The 20,219-nt window shown below is 38.1% G+C and overlaps 1 protein-coding gene across 1 annotated transcript in view; it reads right to left on the reverse strand.

Annotated features, from left to right (window-relative positions):
• Nucleotides 1-16,573, reverse strand: part of DNAAF1 (dynein axonemal assembly factor 1) — a 29,011-nt gene extending 12,438 nt beyond the window's left edge. The window contains exons 1-8 of the mRNA XM_026652619.1: nucleotides 16,417-16,573; nucleotides 12,250-12,384; nucleotides 11,586-11,724; nucleotides 8,103-8,194; nucleotides 4,266-4,487; nucleotides 3,328-3,494; nucleotides 2,147-2,268; nucleotides 210-424 (exon numbers count right to left, since the gene is read on the reverse strand). Of these exons, the coding sequence (XP_026508404.1) occupies nucleotides 210-424; nucleotides 2,147-2,268; nucleotides 3,328-3,494; nucleotides 4,266-4,487; nucleotides 8,103-8,194; nucleotides 11,586-11,724; nucleotides 12,250-12,384; nucleotides 16,417-16,573 (1,249 nt within the window). The remainder of the gene's footprint in view (nucleotides 1-209; nucleotides 425-2,146; nucleotides 2,269-3,327; nucleotides 3,495-4,265; nucleotides 4,488-8,102; nucleotides 8,195-11,585; nucleotides 11,725-12,249; nucleotides 12,385-16,416) is intronic.
• Nucleotides 16,574-20,219: the final 3,646 nt, after the last annotated feature.

The raw sequence follows: 20,219 nt of genomic DNA on the forward strand, positions 1-20,219 counted from the left end.
CATTTTCTACAGAATATATTGTTGTAACTCTACTGACTTCAGTGGAGTTACTCTGGATGTACACTCTTGAAAATAAGAAGAGAATTTTGTGCACTGATCATTGCTTGATAAAAAGTAATGTCAAAGCAAGGTAATATTAGACAGTTAGAACTTCAATTAGACTTAAAGCAGAGAGAAACAGGAGCTTTATCCAAAAGCTTATCACAAACCTTCCTGGGCCTCTGTTGTGCCTCTATTTTCACACTTTCTAAGTATCTCTCTTTCTTCCTTTTCCCTTTGTCTTTTCTTCTCTTCAGCTTTTCGCCTGATCGCTGTTAGTGCATCAATGCTGTCTTGGATCTTCTTTCTCTCTCTGGTCTCCCATTTTTCCCTTTCACTCTTCTCTGCTTCACGCCCGCCCATGGCCCAGGCTTCTGCACAGGCTCTAATGACAATAGGCAAGACTACTGTAAGACAGTTTTGTAAATACTAGTGGCACAGTGTGTTCATGATGAAAGGGAGCCTTCAAATATCTATTTGCAAGGGAAGAAAAGTTACTGAGCAGATGAGCATCAGAAAAAATGCTTCCCTGAGCAGCAAGGACTGCTATGTAAGGTACAGATATTTTGTAGGTGAAACAGAACAGATAAGGAACACAAGGCTAGTGATTACAACAACAGAGTTTGCATCTTTTGTTAGTAAAATTTGTAAAATTGTGTATAGGAATATACCACATTCTGAGGAAGATATTGTGTTTCCTTATATTAAGAATTTGGAATGCAGAACTCTTAACTGTAAGATACTAGTGTACACAAGGCCACCTATCCCCACTTATGACCTATGGTCATAAGAACGTAAGACTGGCCACACTGGGTCAGACCAAGGGTCCATCTAGCCCTGTATCCTGTCTTCCAACAGTGGCTAATGCCAGGTGCTTCAGAGGGAATGAACAGAACAGGCAATCAAAAAGTGATCCATCTCCTGTCTTCCACTCCCAGCTTTTAGCAAACAGAGGCTAGGGACACTCAGAGCATGGGGTTGCATTCCTGACCATCGTGGCTAATAGCCTATCCTCCATGAACTCTAGTTCTTTTTTCAATCCTGTTATGGTTTTGGCCTTCACAACGTCCCCTGGCAATGAGTTCCACAGGTTGACTGCATTGTATGAAGTACTTCCCTTTGTCTGTTTTAAACCTGCTGGCTATTGATTTCATTGGGTGACCCCTAGTTCTTGTGTTATGTGAAAGACTAAATAACACTTCCTTATTCACTTTCTCCACACCAGTCACAATTTTATAGACCTCTGTCATATCTCCTTGGTCATCTCTTTCCCAAGCTGAACAGTCCAAGTCTTTTTAATCTCTTCATACAAAAGCTGTTCCATGCCCCTAATAATTTTTGTTGCCCTTTTCTGTATCTTTTCCAATTCCAACATATCTTTTTTGAGATGGAGCGACCACAACAGCACACAGTATTTAAGGTGTGGACATACCGTGGATTTATATAGTGGCATTATGATATTTACTGTCTTATTATCTATCCCTTTCTTAATGGTTCCTAATATTGTGTTTGCTTTTTTTGACTGCTGCTGCATATTGAGCGGATGTTTTCAGAGAACTATCCACAAGAACTCCAAGATCTCTTTCTTGACAGTTAAGAGCTAATTTAGACCTCATCATTTTGCACATGTAGTTGAGATTATATTTTCCAATGTGCATTACTTATCAACACTGAATTTCATCTGCCATTTTGTTACCCAGTCACTCAGTTTTGTGAGATCCCTTTGTAACTCTTCGCAGTCTGCTTTTGACTTAACTATCTTGAGTAATTTTTTATCATTTGTAAATTTTGGCACCTCACTGATTACCCCTTTTTCCAGATCATTTATGGATATGTTGAACAGCACTGGTCCGAGTACAGACTCCTGGGAGACTCCACTATTTACCTCTTTCCATTCTGAAAACTGACCATTTATTCCTACCCTTGGTTTTCTGCCTTTTAACCAGTTACTCATAAACAAGAGGACCTTCCCTCTTATCCTGTGACTCCTTACTTTGGTCACATTCTTCTTCTCCACGCATGACAAAAATATTGATTAAAAATGGAATGTGTGATCATTAGTATTTAATCTGCATTGCTATGTAAAGAAGACTTCACTATTTCTCACCTGTCCTTTGGAAAAACTGGCCTATCATCCAGGTATGTTAACTGTTTTAGTCGAATAGTAAGTGTCCTTCTATAATTAGGAATTTTCTTAATCACTCCATTTCCCATCAAATTCAGCACACGCTATAAAAGCAAGGTACATAGTTTTTTTAAAAAGAGGTAAAAATTAACTTCTGATAGGCACTTTGTCTATAATCTGTGAACCTAGGAGGCTTCAAAAAAAATGAGTGATATACCCCAGCATGCAAACAACATGGGGAAAACCTCCAATCATGGACAAAGTTGCATTAATAATATTTGATTTTTTTTAAACTGCTACAGTAGTATTTGCTGATAACCACAGACCTAATCTTACTAATTTCCTATTCAATCTAGCTATCTCCAAGCAGTTTTTTGATAGTTAAGATTCAGTTTAAATTACAGTATAAAAATTATTTTCCATCTCATCAGGGCTATCTTTGTTTTTACAAAGAAAACAAACTTGCACGTACAATACAGAGAAAAAAATGTCCATGAGACTAGAGTAGGTAGCATTAAGATTACAATAAGGGTCTTTGACAACAATTTGGAGCTTTTCTAACTGTACAATACTTATTTTTTCCCCCTAGAATTCAAATAATCTATGGAACTTCTTTTAAAAGTTCAGGGGAAGAATCAGAGAAAATATTTAGAGACTATAACAAATCAATGGCGCTGGGTGAATTTTGGGGGGAAAATACTTTATTTGCTGAAACATGCAGCTTCAGGTTGACTGAAACGGTTTACGAATTCGAGTTGAATTTAGTGAACAGTTTCAGCTGGGGAAAAAATATTCCAAAGAAGTTGAAATGTTTTATTTTGAATTTTAGCTAGGTTTAACTAAAAAAAAAAAAAAGCGGGGGAGGGGGAAAGCTGTGTGTTTAAAAATAACCAAAAACACCTGATGTCTAAATGTATCATTTTGGGGCAAAACATTTTGTTCAACCCAAAACAATATGTTACTTTTTCAGTGAGCCAAAAATTCAATTATTTGCCCAGTGCTACTAACCATATACTTTATCTCTAGAGAACCTTCTTCTAATGAAGACGAAGTTCTACTATTATTGTGTTTTGGGTTCTCTCTGATAAGATAATTTAATGAGGCTATTGTCTCTAACTCATGTAGGTGAACATATACAAAATCCTCATGTATATTTTGCTTACCAAATCAGGCATGGTCTCCAGGATATTTAGAATATTTGGATCATCTAACTTGTTGTGAGAAAGGTCAAGGACACAGATAGTTGGGCACTCCTGCAAGTGCTGTATGTCTTCCACTGTTTGTAACTTATTGTGAGCAATCTGCAGAGTGTGCAGAACTCTCAGACAAGCTGTTGGACAATAACAATACAATGAAAGGAAAATTAATTCACAGCCTTCTGTGCAAGGAGAATTTTCTGGACAGAGCAGAAAACTGCTGCTTTAAATATCATGACTATTTTTCACTTTGTGACTGTTTCATATATATTTGATGTCTGGCAATGTATTTCCAAGCCTCTCCCCCCCCACACCATTTCTGTTTCTTTATCACAAAGCCTAGAATGCCTGAATTTGTTTTAAATGCATATTTATCTTTTGAACTAGTCAATTACACAGAAGCAAGAGCTACTATTTCAAGTCACATCTAAAACACACAAGTGGTGGTGCATAGAAATCCCTCTTTATCATGTCAAGTATAGCTACCTCAACATGGCATAAATTCCTTTGTAGTCAGGAAAGATTTGGCTATCATGTCCTTGGCCACTAGAGCACATCCGACTTAAAAAACAAATGAAAAAGTGCTAGATAAAGAGGAATGAAACCAAAGGATTCAGTAGGTATTCCAAGGTAAGGAATAACTTTATATAAATTGTTCAAGTCATCACTGTAAGTAACTGTAAAACCTGTTCTTTTGATCAATTAACCCCTCCAAAATTTAAATTTTAAACACATAGGTTTGACTTTCCATCCAAAAGCCTCCCTGAAATTGCTTCTGCACTTTTTGCAATATTTTAACCCAATTAAAAAAACCCCTGCAAAATATGATCACTAGTCATTAGTAAGTTGATGCATGGAAAAATGAATACAACAGAAATGAAACACGCTACACTAGAAATACTTACAGAGGTTTTCAATGATCTTGATATAATTGTTACTGAGGTTGAGCGAATCCAGCTTTTGCAGGGGTTCCAGGTTTTCAATTTTATTAATTAAATTGAGGTGCAAGTACAGGCAGCGCAACTCTGTCTGAGCTTCCAGGTTCTCAATTTTTGTTAAACCATTGCATTCAAGCCATAGACACTTTAATCCTGTATACTCTTCAAGATTCTCAAGGCGGTCAAATCCTGCAGAAAACAGGGTTTAAATAAGAAGAGATTGGCTGAAAATGAGTATAGAGAAAAATTAAGCAATGATGCTGATGTAAACTGTGATCCATGACAGTGAGGGTATAGCTTTTACAGTATTTCAATTGAATTGACATAGTAATCAATAGTTCTGTGTTAAACCACAGTGTCCCTAGTAAGTGAGTCTGTCACCTGTGAAGCTACAGTTTTAAAATCAGCGGGGTGAGAGTTACCCTGAGAAATTTTCTTGGGTCTGGAGACTCCCTAGGAGCACACACAGAATGAATACAATGGCCACAAACACAGTCACAAGTAAGGAATTTTGTCCATATTATAAGTTTCAGTAAGCAGATAATCAATGTTACAGTCACCAACACATATACAAAACCTGAAAGAGCCCATGCAATACTGTCGTGGAAAGAATCACCCACGCACTGATTTTAGTTCACAGACTCAGAGCCTGAGGCCTTTATTGCAATACGTACCAAACGCGTTTGGTGTGTCAGTTTTCGAACTGCACCCCAAACACGTTTGGTACGTATTGCAATAAAGGCCTCAGGCTCTGAGTCTGTGAACTAAAATCAGTGTGTGGGTGATTCTTTCCATGACAATACCCAGCACGGTATTCTGTACACATACGACCATTAGATTTACAGCTAAAACAGGTGTTAGAAAGGAAAAATTGGCATCTTATTGAAATTAGTAATATGGATCAAGCAAAGCAAACATTGAACAAATTATTAGATGGAACAGATGCAGTATTAACCACCCCTGTAGGGATGGAAGGGATGGATTGTTGTCCAAAGTATCCTCACTACATTATTTTTGCCTTATGTTATAGGGGAGGAAAGATTAGGACTTTAAGCGAAGAAATGCCCAGAGACTAGCCTGGTTCAGTCCAACCTGTTTCTATCCCTCTTCAAGCCACAGTTAATCCAGCAGCAGTGTCCATAGCCACAGTAGAGGAGAGTATTTATGAAGATATGCATAGCATAAAACCATATCAAGTACCAGAACCTCCATATGTTTCTGTACATCACCAACAGCCTGTAGAAACAGTGTATCAATCCCCCGAGCTTCCATATGAAGAAACTACTAGCCCTTAATTATACATATACAAGTTTTAAGTTATATTTGTAGTGAATTATAGTGCTTGCTTCGTATTGATATATAATTTGTGTGTGATGGGTTTCTTATTTTTCCATAATATTCATCCCATCAAAGAAGGAGGCTTGTAGTCCATTAGTGTATTTAATAATTTATTAGAAGATTTATTGTTGTGGTTGTTTTCCCAAACATCACCCATTGGCACATTCTTTACAGTAATCTTGTAACTTTACTGGTTAAGGATTATTCCTGGGTCACCTACTTATGTCAACTCTCCTTAGGCCCAGTATGGCTGAGGCCTGTAAGATTTCAGCTTAGCGTGTAGGCCTAGTATTATAGCTTTACTTTGCTTATATATCTAATACACATTCATCACTCATGCATGTTTGTCAATCTTATACTCCTATGATCTTATCCTACTTAAACCTGACCATCACACATTATAATTAATTATACTTAGTCACAACAATAAATCTCTATGAAATGATTAAATAAACTAATTGCTACAAGTGTAATTAGCCACTGGAACAATTTATCAAAGGTTGTAGTGGATTCTCATTATTGGCGATTTTAAAATCAAGATTAGAATCAAACAAACAGGAATTAATTCAGGGAAGTCCTATGGCCTTTGTTACACAGGAGGGCAGACTAGATGATCACAGTGGTCTTTTCTGGCTTTGGAATCTATGAACTGCTCCCATTGAAGTCAATGACAAAACTCCCAGTGACTTCAAGAATCAGGCCCATCAAAAAGGAAGCTTAAAGATTTACAAAGGTAATGATTTTAAATGTCAAAGAAAATATGTTGGCATAATGGCACAAATAGTGCCACTAAATGGGAGATGGGCTCACTGGAGACTAGCATGTCATATATATAACCACTTTTAAGCTGTTATGGAAAGGCTAGCTATACCACATAAAAATGTCCTTAAAGACAACAAAGGGCACCATTCACATTAGCTCTAGGAACTTTTTTCCCTTTATTAATACTAGAATGCAGAAAGTGAAGTATCCACATTTGGATATTGTTCACTAATAACAAAACTGATGGTATGTGAATGCAATGTGCTTACATTTTTTTTCTGGGCATTCTTTATGCATCAGTACATAGGATCCTGTAGCTGAAAAACAGTCTTTTTCTAAAAGAACATTTAAGAAGGAATAAGGTACATTTTTGCTCATGAGATATTCAGGACCAATATTTTAAACCAGGTCTTTAGAAGTGAGAAGCTAGTGTTTTGATTCAATGTGCCACCTAGATCCCGCCTTAATTTATAGTAACTTGTTTTTCATGTATATTGTTGGTCACAGTTCAGAAGTTAAAAGTACATTTAAAAGAGTAAGATTCAAATTTAGATTAACGAGGTGTCTGGTTAGATTAACTCAGGGGTCGGCAACCTTTCAGAAGTGGTGTGCCGAGTCTTCATTTATTCACTCTAATTTAAGGTTTCGCGTGCCAGTAATACATTTTAATGTTTTTAGAAGGTCTCTTTCTGTAAGTCTATAATATATAACTAAACTATTGTTGTATGTAAAGTAAATAAGGTTTTTAAAATGTTTAAGAAGCTTCATTTAAAATTAAATTAAAATGCAGACCCCCCGGACCAGTGGCCAGGACCCGGGCAGTGTGAGTGCCACTGAAAATCAGCTCACGTGTCACCTTCGGCATGCGTGCCATAGGTTGCCTACCCCTGGTTAACTGGTTGTCTGTAGCAACATCAAAACTGTCAAACCAGAACATATCAGTACTCCCTCAGTTCCAGTATCTTGCCTCCAATACTGGCATGTTTCAAAATAAGTTGAAAACATTCCAAAAAGGCACCGAGGCAACAGTGATTTTCCGCTCTTTGTGAGCTGAGGGGTGGAAACATGATCTTTTATCATAACAGAAAAAATTGCTTTCTAACCCCACAGAAAGTTGTATAACCTTAACCATGAGGCATAATAACCCTAGTATTTTTTGCCTATCTAGCCAGCTCATGTAGCTACATATGCTGGGGTTTTTTCATATATGTATATAAACTCGCTCTCAAAATTCCACAAAAGCCATAAATCGGATTGATTTCAGCTGATGATGAATATCACAGCTGACTAAACAGTGTGTAAAGAAGAGTATTTCCTTATATCAATTTTAAATTTGTTGTCTTTAAATGAAGAATCACATAACTGGCTGATACACAAGTGCCACAAAATTAAACAAAGTTGTCGCTGAATCCGCTAGCCTTGGTCCTTAGAATCTTATCCTGCACTATGTTGAACATCCTCAGCTCCCGGTGAATTTAAGCTGGAAGATCTTCCAGGATCAGGCCTTAACACTGATGCTGAAGTACTTTTGTATATTGCTATTGACTCAGCTTCACCCCTAATTAAATTTCCCCATCAAATTAAATTATATTTCTAATACAATTTTCAGATACCTTCCCTCAATGAACCTTATTCAGATCCCCTGCTATATTGCTAGTTAGAACAATAATTCTGAAATGTGATTTTTGTGTGTGTGTGGCTTACCTTTATAATGTAAATATAGTGTGTCATTCAAACATGGGGTCATGTATAATTTTTGCTGTTTGCAGATGTCTCGCAGGAGCTTTTTCGTCATTCTAAAATATTAACAGGAAGTATGAACAAGTTAAAAAACCTTTAAATTATAAAACACATTCTGGAAGCTTTAATATCTGCCTGACTTCAAATAGCTGGACAATCTGCTTCTTCAATGACATGTAACTCATTAGCGGCTTTACCCTTTCAGAACATTACTCAGAGTAATCATATAGTAGTTATTTTAGAACTGCTTTCCATTTCTGCTTGTTTAGAGTGCAGATGTTTTGCTTATCATTTTCTATGCTGCTAAAAAAAAGAAAACAAACAAGAAATTACACAGGCTATTAATATTTCCTCCTTAATTTAATTAGCTAAGCAACCACATGATCTTTTTGTTAGAACTTCTTTTTCTCTTCCTCTACCCACCCCTTAATTTTTTGTTTCCATTTGTTGTGTCTTGTTGTTACTTAGCCCCTGAATCTATTACTAGCAGGCAGACCCCAATGTCCATGTACAGCCCCATTGAAGTAAATGAGGCTCTGCATGGGCATAGTGATCTACCCATATGGAGCCCCACATGCAGGATCAGTGCCCCGTCTCTTTTAGTAATCTGTGTATTACCTAACACATGTTGGTATTATCAAAAACAGAACTGTTTTAATATGTTAAGCTTTTAAACTTAAATATTTAACATATATAAACTATGCAGTAACTCCTCACTTAAAGTTGTCCCTGTTAATGTTGTTTCGTTGTTGATCAATTAGGGAACATGCTGGTTTAAAGTTGTGCAATGCTCCCTTCTAAGTCGTTTGGCAGCTGCCTGCTTGCAGGAAGAGCAGCCTGTAGCAGCTAGCTGGTGGGGACTTGTAACCAGGGTGGATCGGCAGCCCCCCTATCAGCTTCCCGCTCCCCTAAATTCCCTATGCTGCAGCCGCCCAGCAGATTGCGGACAGTTCAGCTGTCCCTCCCCCCACTGCCATGTGCTGCTCCTGCCCTCTGCCTTGGAGCTGCTCCCAAAGACTCCTGCTTGCTGTGCAGGGGGGGAAGGGGAGGGCTAATGTCAGGGTGTCCCCCTTCCTCCTGCTCCTGCACCCTGCTTACCCCTTCTCCATTTAGAGCCGGGCGGGGACATGGATGGAGAGAGAGAGAGAGAGCTTGGGGCAGCAGTTGCTGTCTCAACTTCCTGATCCAATAAAAAAGACAATGCACTTAAGAGTGGGTCAGCTTACTTAAAGGGGCAGTGTGCATCTCTCTCTCTCTGCCACACACAAGGTGCGTGTCTGTCTGTCTCTGTCTGCTATGCTGTCTCCCCTCCCCCGTGTTCGTGCTGCCTTGTGTGAGACGCTACATTAACAACGTGTTAACCCTTGAGGGCTCAGCCGAGTGCTAGTTCATCATTTAGCAGCAAGGCATTCCCTGGGAAATATCCCTCCCTCCCTCTTCCACCCTCTAACTTCACCACCTCAACCAAGCTTCACAATCATCATAGCTGTGAACAGTATTACATTGTTTGTTTAAAACATACTGTGTGTATATCTATATAATATATAGTTTTTTGTCTGGTGAAAAAATTTTCCCTGGAACCTAACCCCCCCATTTACATTAATTTATGGGGAAATTGGATTCGCTTAACATCGTTTCACTTAGTCGCATTTTTCAGGAACATAACTACAACGTTAAGTGAAGAGTTACTGTATTTGAAACAAGCTGAAAATAATTGTTTCTTTGAGGAGACTAGATTTTACTAAAATAAACCTGTCTAAAAGGTTAAAAGAGAACTTTAGTAATTTATCCCTACATACAGTACAAACTTGTATCTAGTTTTGTTGTGATTAGTTTATAACAAGTATTAGACATTACAAAATTATATTTCAGCGTTACTGCTCTATATTCCTGTTGTTAATACAAAAACTGCATAGGTTGAACCTTAAAGCCCCAGTCCTGCAAAGACTTAAGCATGTGCTTAACTTTATACATTGAATGGTACTACTCAGTTGCTTAAATTTTTGCAGGATTGGGGCTTAAAATGGTAAGATATTCTTGGCAGGAAGGCAGGCCCAAACTAACACAGTAAAGCTGAGGAAAACTGGTAGAATCAGGACCTTAATAAATGAAACTGCATTTAGAGTTTTACTTATTACACTGGAATAATTCAATATGTCTGAGAAACAAACAGTTCTGACACAATTGACTGGTCACTTGAATTCATGAGGCAATATAAAATGTGGGCAACTGTCAGAATGTATAAACATCATGGGGCTGAAATAATCCCAGAAGGACTGAAGATTCAATAAGAACTGAAGGGGTTTATAAACATTGAGCAAAACCTCTACATCTAGATCATTCTTTAGTGTTAGTAGACAATACAAACTATTTTATGCATGACAGATCATAGTGTTTTGTTTTACCTATTTGTAACATTTCACTGCTTTTCGGTATGAATCTACACTATTTGAAGCCCTTGAATTAAATTCTTGGCAGCGCCAGGCAATGTATAGGCTCATAATAAAATATGCTACTTCCTTTGGAAACACAAATAATCTCACTATATACAGCATATGTTCCCTTCCAAGATTTTTCATATGAATTTAGTTCTTCTGAAACGTGTTGGCTGGTAACCCAAGGGACTGAAATTCTGTATATATCTACAGCCTGATCCACATCCTGATGAAGTCAGTTGGACTTTCCTTTGACTTTAAAAAATGCTGCAGAACAGATATGTTAGAGCTAACAGAAACGCAATGTTCCCCATATTATCTCCTACCAACACATTATCAACTGTAATTCATATATCATGTCCATTTAGTAATTGGTCTGCCCGCTGAAACTTTCAACAAGGTTACCAATTAGTACTAGTTAGAGTGGTAGATTTTGTGACGTGCACATCTGTCCATGGGGGAGAAATGGACTGAGAAAACTAGCCCATTTCACATTTGCCACTGCATAAACTTCAGATGGTAAAAATCGGTGCTAACTCAGGACAGATTTGAACCAGAATCCTTAGAGAAAAAGAAAAGATTTACATCCCACCCCTTTGAGCCACCTACTATGTTTCCTTTGTTAAAAATTTTCTCTGAATTTGAAATATTCATACTCAGGTTGCTAAACAGTGTATTGTCTGAAGTGGTACTGAGAAAGGGTCCAATCCTACAGACAAAGCTTCCATTAAGTTTGCACAATTGTCCCTGAAGCATTAAATAACCCTTCATGGTGTATTCAAAATGCAATTTGCTACTACGGACATCAAAAAGCAGTATGAATTTTGTAAAATGTCAAGGACAATTTTTGATTTCTTGATTAGCATCAGGTTTATCTTATATACCATTTTGCTGCATCATTTAAGATAACCACAGACAGCGAGATCTTGGCTCTACTCAAGTCAATGGCAAAACTTCCATTGGCTTCAATGGAACCACAGTTTCACTCATTAATAACTTTAAAATAAATTACCGAAGGCAACCTTTGTTTTCTTCTGCCTTGTGACTGGATGAATCGGTCACTGGTTTATGATCACCACCTGACTGCTGCTCATTATGTTGATATGTTTTGGACACAGTGTATACGGTTTTCTCTTCAGATTTAGTATCTTCTTGTTTTATGTAAGAAAAAATATTGCCATATAACAGTATGAATGTGAAATTTACATTGTTTACTTTCTAAAGAGAAATATTAATTTTTAAAAAGTCTATTTCCATAAAAATGTTCAAGTAAAAGCAGTCTGTCCCAAAAAACATTTTTGTTTTCTTTTTTTTAATTAAAGAAAACTGCAACTTTTTTAGAAGCAGTAGCTATTAATCACAGACTAAGAATATTCCAATATTTTATTTATTGCTTACCTCTAGATAAACTTGAAGTGAGCTTTGATATAGTAGTATCTATGACTCCAAAAATGAATGGTAACAATGGGAGCATTAGTATCAGAGCTCTTGTAGTTTCTTGTTGCAATGATATATGATTGTTGCATATTACAGCTATCCTCTTAATTACTGGTGATTTGGTATTAGTATAGGACTGCCAACCTTGCATGTAAAGAAACTAAAATAATAGTAATAATAGTACATCCATATTATTATAGGGCACCTTAGTTGTTAGTGTAGCTTTTCCATACAATTACCTGTTTTTACAGCTATCATGGTATCTCCAGTACTGTAATCATTCAAAATCTCTTCTGACTTCCTTTGTACAGTCACATCATCTTTGATTCCCTCTTCAGGCTCTGGCTCTACATCTTGTGATTGGGACTGTAGTTCTGCCATTTAGAGAGAAAGAAATAAACAAGATGGCCTCAGCAAATATATAAATATACAGAGCTAAATCAGACTGTCAGTTACACCAGTTGGGAGTTCATGGAAGCTGTCTGATTATAACTAAGGGCAGAATTAATTCCACAGTAAAAATTGGAAGGTCATTAAGCAGGGTGGATTTGATTTAAATTAAATCGATTTAAATCATGATTTAAATCACTAGTCAGGAAGACTTGATTTAATCATGGATTTCTACATAAAAGTGCATTCTTGTTGGTTGTTATAACCTTAATACATATTCTTCACAACTCAGAGCTAGCTGTAGGTTTCATTTTTAGAAGATACACGCTATACATTTTTAAAGTGATTTATTTTGAAAACTTTTCAGATTGGTTTTACAGCTATATCAGAAAATGAATGTTTGGTTATTTCATTTACGAAAGGTAATTGAAGAAGATATTTATGAAGTCATTGGGAGATGAACTATCTCCAATTCAACAGGTTAATCATTAATATTTGGAGGATTTTCTTGCCATGCTGTATTAGGAGGAGAACATCACTAGACAGACATTTAAAATGATTTATTTAACTAAAACAACAACATTATGTATTCTGGATTTTTTTCTCCAACAGCAAACATATAATATTTTAACAAAACAAGCATATGAATTTTTGAATTTAGTTAAACATTCAAGTTTTTTAAAATCAGGTTTGTTTTTGTTAAAATTGTTTTTAAGTAAAATAGTTAAATGAACTATTTAAAAAAAAACCACAAAAATTAAATCAACTATGTCAGCTAGGTCAACATGAGAAACTTAAAATATTGGCTTCTGCAGCTAACTCAGTCGTCTTCACCTTCATTTTCCTGTTTGTTCATAATCTGAAAAAGAAAAACAAGCTTTCCTGCTTTTTCAGGTCCCAAACGATTTCTCAATTTGGAATGAATTAGTCCAAAGGAAGAAAATATTTTTTCTACACCGGCAAAAGAAGCTACTGCTGTTAAAAGTGAGATTATCACTTCAACAGTCTCTGTATCCAAGTGCTTAAGTGACTTCCACCAGTTCACTGGTGTGACTTTCTTTAAAACATCATCAGCAAAGATATATTTCTTGAATGGTTCACCCTTAGCTCTGAAGTTTATTATAGTTGGCATTACGGAGGGATGATTGCTGGATGTCCATGTCATAGCCAATTCCTCTTCTTCAGCAGTTAAGGTTTGACCCTGGTACCGAGTATTGAGAATATCTGCAAGAAAATGAGCTGGAGATAGTGCTTGTCCCATTCATTTTTTTAATGCTTGTAATTTAACTCTGTCATTGCATATTTCTCTTTTTAAGATCTCACTCAGTTCCTTCCAAATCTCAACAGCGTCAGCAATAAAACATTTCCCTGCATTTTGTTCAAGGCTACAGAAATAGGCTTCAGGGTACTCAGCATGTGTTCAACGTTTCTCTTAAGCCCAATGTTGAGAACTTTGGCTGTGACAGTGCCATCTATTTTTCATGATTTTGTTCACAAACTGTCATCAGATTAGGCCAGTTCTTGATATAGTGCTCAAAACAGTCCACAACTGAGTTCCAGTGCACGTCTTGTGGGAGAGTTAGCTTGGTTCCTCCCATTTTTTTCAGAGCAGCTGCTGCAAAGTGGTTGTTACATAAATATTTTGCAATTTCAACAATATTAGCCTTTATTTCTGGAACACTGAAGTCTTTGGCTAGGAGATGCATCAAATGAGCACTGCAACCGTATGTTATTAGCTTGGGACTCTTGTCACTGTCTTCTAAATAATGTCTCCTCATCTTGGATACATTTGCAGCATTGTCTGTGACCAAGCTGCAGACTAGACATTTGAATTTTTTTCACAGTTTGTTATAGCTTTTACTGCTACTTCTTGTAAGTATTCTGCTGTGTGTGCATTTCCTGATGTATCAATTGTTTCTGTAAGGAAGGCATTCCCTTCTTCTGTTGTCACACAAGCACATACAACAGGATCATTGTGGACATTGCTCCACCCATCAAGACACAGGTTAACAATTGTACCCTCTAGACCTTTTGCACACTACTCAGTTTCACTTTCATACACTTTATCCAGCAATTTGCCTGCAACATCTGCTCCGTTGGGTGGACTATATCCTGGTTTTAATGACTGAACCATGTTAATGAAGTGTGGGTTTTCAATCATACGGAAAGGAGAGTTTGTTGCATAAACAAACCGGGCAATTTTTTCATCAATAACCTCTTTTTGTAATCTGCTGGTTCTTATCACAAACTTATCTATGGTTGTTTCTGGATGATAGAGGTTTTTTTTTCTTTTTGCTATAGGTGATATACTGTGGCTATGTGACATACATGATGTGACTGAAACACTATCATTGGCAGATAACTCTGAAACTATAGAAAATGATGGTGATCTTGAAGGTGGATAGTCTTCAGAATCCTGTATGTTGAGGATGGATTCTCCTAAAAATAAATCAATGCAGTTATTTAATTATTATTACCATACTGTTCATTTAATATTACTCATTGCAGTCACTGCCGCTCAGTACTACTTTAAAGGTGAAATTGTAAAAGGAAGATCTGCCTATTTCAGCTATTTATTTTTTTTATCACAACTGCATCTAAAATGATAGTACCATAGCATAACAACTATATTTTTTGCTCAAACATGAGAATTCAAGAATAGTCCAGAAGGAAGACAGGCAGTCCTTAAGAAAGAAGAATGAAATAAAAAAGTTTACCAACCTGAAGATGCTGCATGTTTCAGACATGTTCCTTTCATCACCTTCAACACAGCTTCCTCCTGAGAAGGAACACTTCTCATGATATTGTTTCAATTGAGCAACCAGGCCTTGCATTTCTCTTTGTTGCACTTGTTTGCATTTTGCACGCATGCCTGTCTTACCCACAGGTAGATGAACTTCATTAAAATATTCCCAAACTGGGTCTCTTTTACGGTCTGCTGCCATTATAGGTTTTCCCTTTTAGTGAGAGAATAGTATGGTAGATCTCAAATCAATGAGGGCTACACTCAGAAAGACCTCAAGCCTTCTGGAATATGCTGCTCAAACAGTTTTACTTTTGTTTGTACTGCCTGTCCCTCCCTTCTCACATTTATCTCCAGACTTCTTCTCCTTGTCCAGATCTATTCTGCCCCCAACAATCTTCTATTCATTGAACTTTTTGAAACTTTGCACTTTTAGAGAGAGATAAGGGATTGACTCTGTGTACACAAATTTGCAGAGGGACAGTAGGTTTGAGGTCTGTTATTTCTCACCTCTATATATTATTTATTTATTTTAAAACATTTTTGCTGTTAACAAGCATGTTATCTCTGGAGACACAAATTCACAATTTGAGAACTGCAAAACTAAGCATCTCTGATGGTATCTTCTAGACTGAGCACTGAGTCCCTTTGGGTAAATAGAAAGATTAACCTAAATAATCTATACAGAAGCTCCTGGAATTCCATAAGATTGGGTCCCTAATCCATGAACTATTGTAACTCATTTACAAAACTTTTCTTAAACATTACATGAGTATATTGTCTCATACTATAGAATTAGAATTTATAATCCCTATCCCATGATGAGAGATCTTTGAGCTATAAGGTATCTTAATTAAAACTATCTTTAGATAGTTTTTTTTCCCCTCAAAAAGCATTTTATCAAAAAAATCTGATTTAAATAAAAAAAATCCGAGTTTTTTGATTTTTTAAAAATCATTGATTTTTATCCACCCTGTCATTAAGGTTCCTATTCTGGCCTCATTTAGGGCAAAACTCACTGAGTTCAGTGGGAGCAGGAACAAGCTCATATTGGATCATATTTTGATCCCAATTACACTAGCATAACAGAGCAGGATATAGCCCAATGCAAGCTGTATCCATGTGAGTAAGGGCAGGACTGGACATTAAGAGTTCAATTGGTAAAATATCACCTACTTAAGAAAACAAAAATTAAGTAGCCACATGATCACTAAATTCATACTAGCAGAAAACACTATGGTCAAGTGTTAATGTAGCTTTTCCTTTCAATTACCTGTTTTTACAAGACTATTTTCATTGTTTGTCTGGATAGCTCCATTTCTGCAATCACTTGGAGACTCTTCTGACATATCTTGCTCATTAACTTCCTCTTTGATTCCCTTCTCTGGACCAGTCTCTTCATATGGTGGTCGCATTTTAAGCTCTGCCATTTAGATGGATGACAAGTTAGGGTCTGACCTATTAGCCAATCCTATTACTTTTACTCATACAAAATTTCCAATGGCTTCAATGGGAGTATTGCGTGAGTAAGGACCAAAACTCCAGTCCTGCAGTTGGATTGGTGTGGGCAGACACTTGAGCCTGTGACTTTGTGGGCAGGAAGGTACAATCACAGGGACCTGACTGCAGAATTGAGACCTAAACCAAGCCTGAAAAAACATATTGTGAAAAAAATGCATTATTTTCAAAATCTTTCCTGAAAACCATCCTGATGTGTTTTTTGAGAGAAGGATGAAAAAGAGCAAGCACTAAAACAGAGTAAATAAGCAAGGATTAAACCAAACAAAAAGTTAAACAAACACAGTAGTCACATAAGATCATGGTAAGGTTATATTTAAAAAAACAGAACTCCCACACCTATCAACATAAATACAATACATAACTATCAAATTGTGTGCCTGTCAGCACCCTGGTCGCTTCATGCTAGATAGAGCCCAGAGAAAAGGGCAGAGCATAAATTGTGCCACGCCAAAGGAGCACAGGAAAGAATTGTGCCTCCAGGAGACATAATTCCTCTCTTGCCCTAAGAGGAAGTAAGTTTCTTCAACCCTTTTCAGGATGTTATTTACTGCCCCTTATGTACTTGAGTGGCTACTCTGGCTGGGGAATAACCAAAGTCTCCTCCCACTTCTCTATCCCTCTCCAACTTTCCCCTGACCACTTGCTTGCTGGAGGGATTACTGGATGAACAGCCTTTACTCTCCCCTCACCACACTCCCAGGGCCAGAGCAACAAGGTGAGTTGCTAGGACCTCAGTCACATGGGGAAGTAAGAGGGTGGAATCTTACTCCTCTGTGTATCTGAGTAAATGCCAGGGACAATTTAACCCATTGCTTGTATGTGGATCCTTTCCCCCACTCTCTTTCTTTATCTTTTATCATTTTAGATTGTAAACTCTTTGGTCAGGTCCATATCTTCCTCTATATCTGCAGAATGCATAGCAAAATGGTGGCAGTGGGCATTACCACAGTATAATATTAAATAACAAATGTCAGGCCAGGTTCATTTTGACTTCTTGATCAAAACTGGGCTGAATTATAATTCTTAGATATGGTGATGAGTGCTGTATAAAACAGACAGTGGTCATATGAAGCTTGAAAACCATACACAGCTCTGAGCTTGTAACGTTTCTCCAGTATCAGAAGACGTGAACTACTATGGGTCCGAGTCCTGCGTAGAGGCTGTTGGGTCATTTTGAACCTGAAATTAATATTCTTATTTATTTCTAATAGCAGCTGGGCTAGGCTGGGCTTGTCATATGAATCTCACCCACACTAACCTACTACATGTCCCTGTCTCAAGGGGGTGTCCCTCACAGATCTCCGACTCTGTGGCGGTTCCATCCATCTCCCTTCCTTGTGGGGTGTATCACCTAACCTCCCGTATGAGGTGTCTCACAAATTCCCTACCCTGTGGGTGGGGGTACCAAACCTTCCTTCCTATATGGAGGTATCACATGAACAGCTTTCATCCACACATGGGGGTGTCATCATGGGCAGATTTGGGGTGGGGCAAGGCAGCCTGAGTGTGCAATATAACGAGTTCTGCAGAGGAGACAGGAGACTGCTCCCAGCTTGTGCCCCTGAAACAGGGAGTCAGAATTTTGTTTATAAACATATTGATTATCAGGGGATTAAGGTAAGAAAGGGCTGTTAGGATGTTTCCTAAAGTTAAATGATCTCTTCCAAGCTCGGTGAACTGCAAAAAGTAAGTAGTCTAAATGATAGAAAGTAATTGTAGATTTTTCTACAGTTGTTTCAATTGTTGTATTCAAGAGGTAGTAACAAAATTACTAATATCTTTCTTTGAGAAGATAACTGATTTTTTAGACAAAAGAAATGCAGTAGATATAATCTATCTGGATGTCAGTAAGGCATCTGATACAGTTCCACATGGGAAATTATTAATTAAACTGGAGAAGATCGGGATTAATATGAGAACTGAAAGGTGGATACGGAACTGATTAAAGGGGAGACTGCAACAGGTCATACTGAAAGGTGAACTGTCAGAATTCAAGGAGGTTACTAGTGGAGTTCCTCATTTAACATTTTTATTACTGACCTCAGCACAAAAAGTGGGCATGTGTTAATAAAGTCTGCAAATGACACAAAGTTGGGAGGTATTGCCAATATGGAGGAGGACTGGAATATCATACAAGAAGATGTGGATGACCTTGTAAACTGGAGTAATAGAAATAGGATGAAATTTAATAGTGCAAAGTGCAAGGTCATGCATTTAGGGACTAACAACAAGAATTTTTGCCATAAGCTGGGGACTTATCAGTTGGAAGTGACAGAGGAAGAGAAAGACCTCGGTGTAGTGGTTGATCACAGGATGACTATGAGCTATCAGTGTGATGCAGCCATGAAAAAGGCCAACATGGTCCTGGGGAGCACCAGACGAGGTATTTCCAGTAGAGACAGGGAAGTGTTAGTACCATTATACAAGGCACTGGTGATATCTCACCTGGAGAAGTGTGTGCAGTTCTGGTCTCCCATGTTTAAGAAAGATGAATTCAAATTGGTTGCAGAGAAGGGCTACTAGGATGATCTGAGGAATCGAAAACCTGCCTTATGAGAGGAAACTCAGAGAGCTTGGCTTGTTTAGTCTAACAAAAAGAAGGCTGTATTTATAGAAAGATTGCTTTCTATAAATACATCACAGGGATAAATACCAGGGAGGGAGAGGAGTTCTTTAAGTTGAGCACCAATTTGGACCCCAGAACAAATGGATATAAACTGGTCATCAACAAGTTTAGGCTTGAAATTAGGCGAAGGTTTGTAACCATTAGAGAAGTGAAGTTCTGGACCAGCTTCCCAAGGGGAGCAGTGGGAGCAAAAAACCTGACTTCAAACTTTATAGAGGGGATGGTATGACCAGGGGCGGCTCTATGTTTTTTGCCGCCCCAAGCACAGCAGTCAGGCAGACTTCGGCGGCATGCCTGCGGGCAGTCCACGGTCATGCGGATTCAGCAGCGTTTCTGTGGGTGATCTGCCGGTCTCGCGGCTTCGGCGTACCTGCCGCCGAATTGCTGCCGAAACTGTGAGACTGGTGGACCTCCCGCAAACATGCCGCCGAAGGCCGCCTGACTACCGCCCTCACAGCCACCGGCAGGCCGCCCCCCGCGGTTTGCCGCCCCAGGCACGCGCTTGCTGTGCTGGTGCCTGGAGCTGCCCCTGGGTATGACAGGACTGCCTACAATGGCATGTGGCCCATCATTGACGGCCTGTAGCAAAACTCCCCAACAGATAGAGACAAGACACTAGATGGGGAGGGCTCTGAGTTACTACAGAGAATTCTTTCCCAGGTATCTTCCTGGTGGGTCTTGTCCACTTTCTCAGGATCTAACTGATCACTTTATTTGGGGTCGGGAAGGAATTTTCCCCCAGGTCAGATTGGCAGAGACCCTGAATTTTTTTTTTTTTTGCCTTCCTGTATAGCATGGGTCACTTGCAGGTTTAAACTAGTGTAAATGATGAATTATCTGTAACTGTAGTCTTTAAACCATTAGGTGAGTACTTCAGTAACTCAGCTAGAGGTTAGGGGTCTATTACAGGACTGAGTGGGTGAGGTTCT

Source organism: Terrapene carolina, unplaced genomic scaffold (genome assembly GCF_002925995.2).
Source record: "Terrapene carolina triunguis isolate 2854851 unplaced genomic scaffold, T_m_triunguis-2.0 Scaffold130, whole genome shotgun sequence".
NCBI classification, from domain to species: domain Eukaryota; kingdom Metazoa; phylum Chordata; order Testudines; family Emydidae; genus Terrapene; species Terrapene triunguis.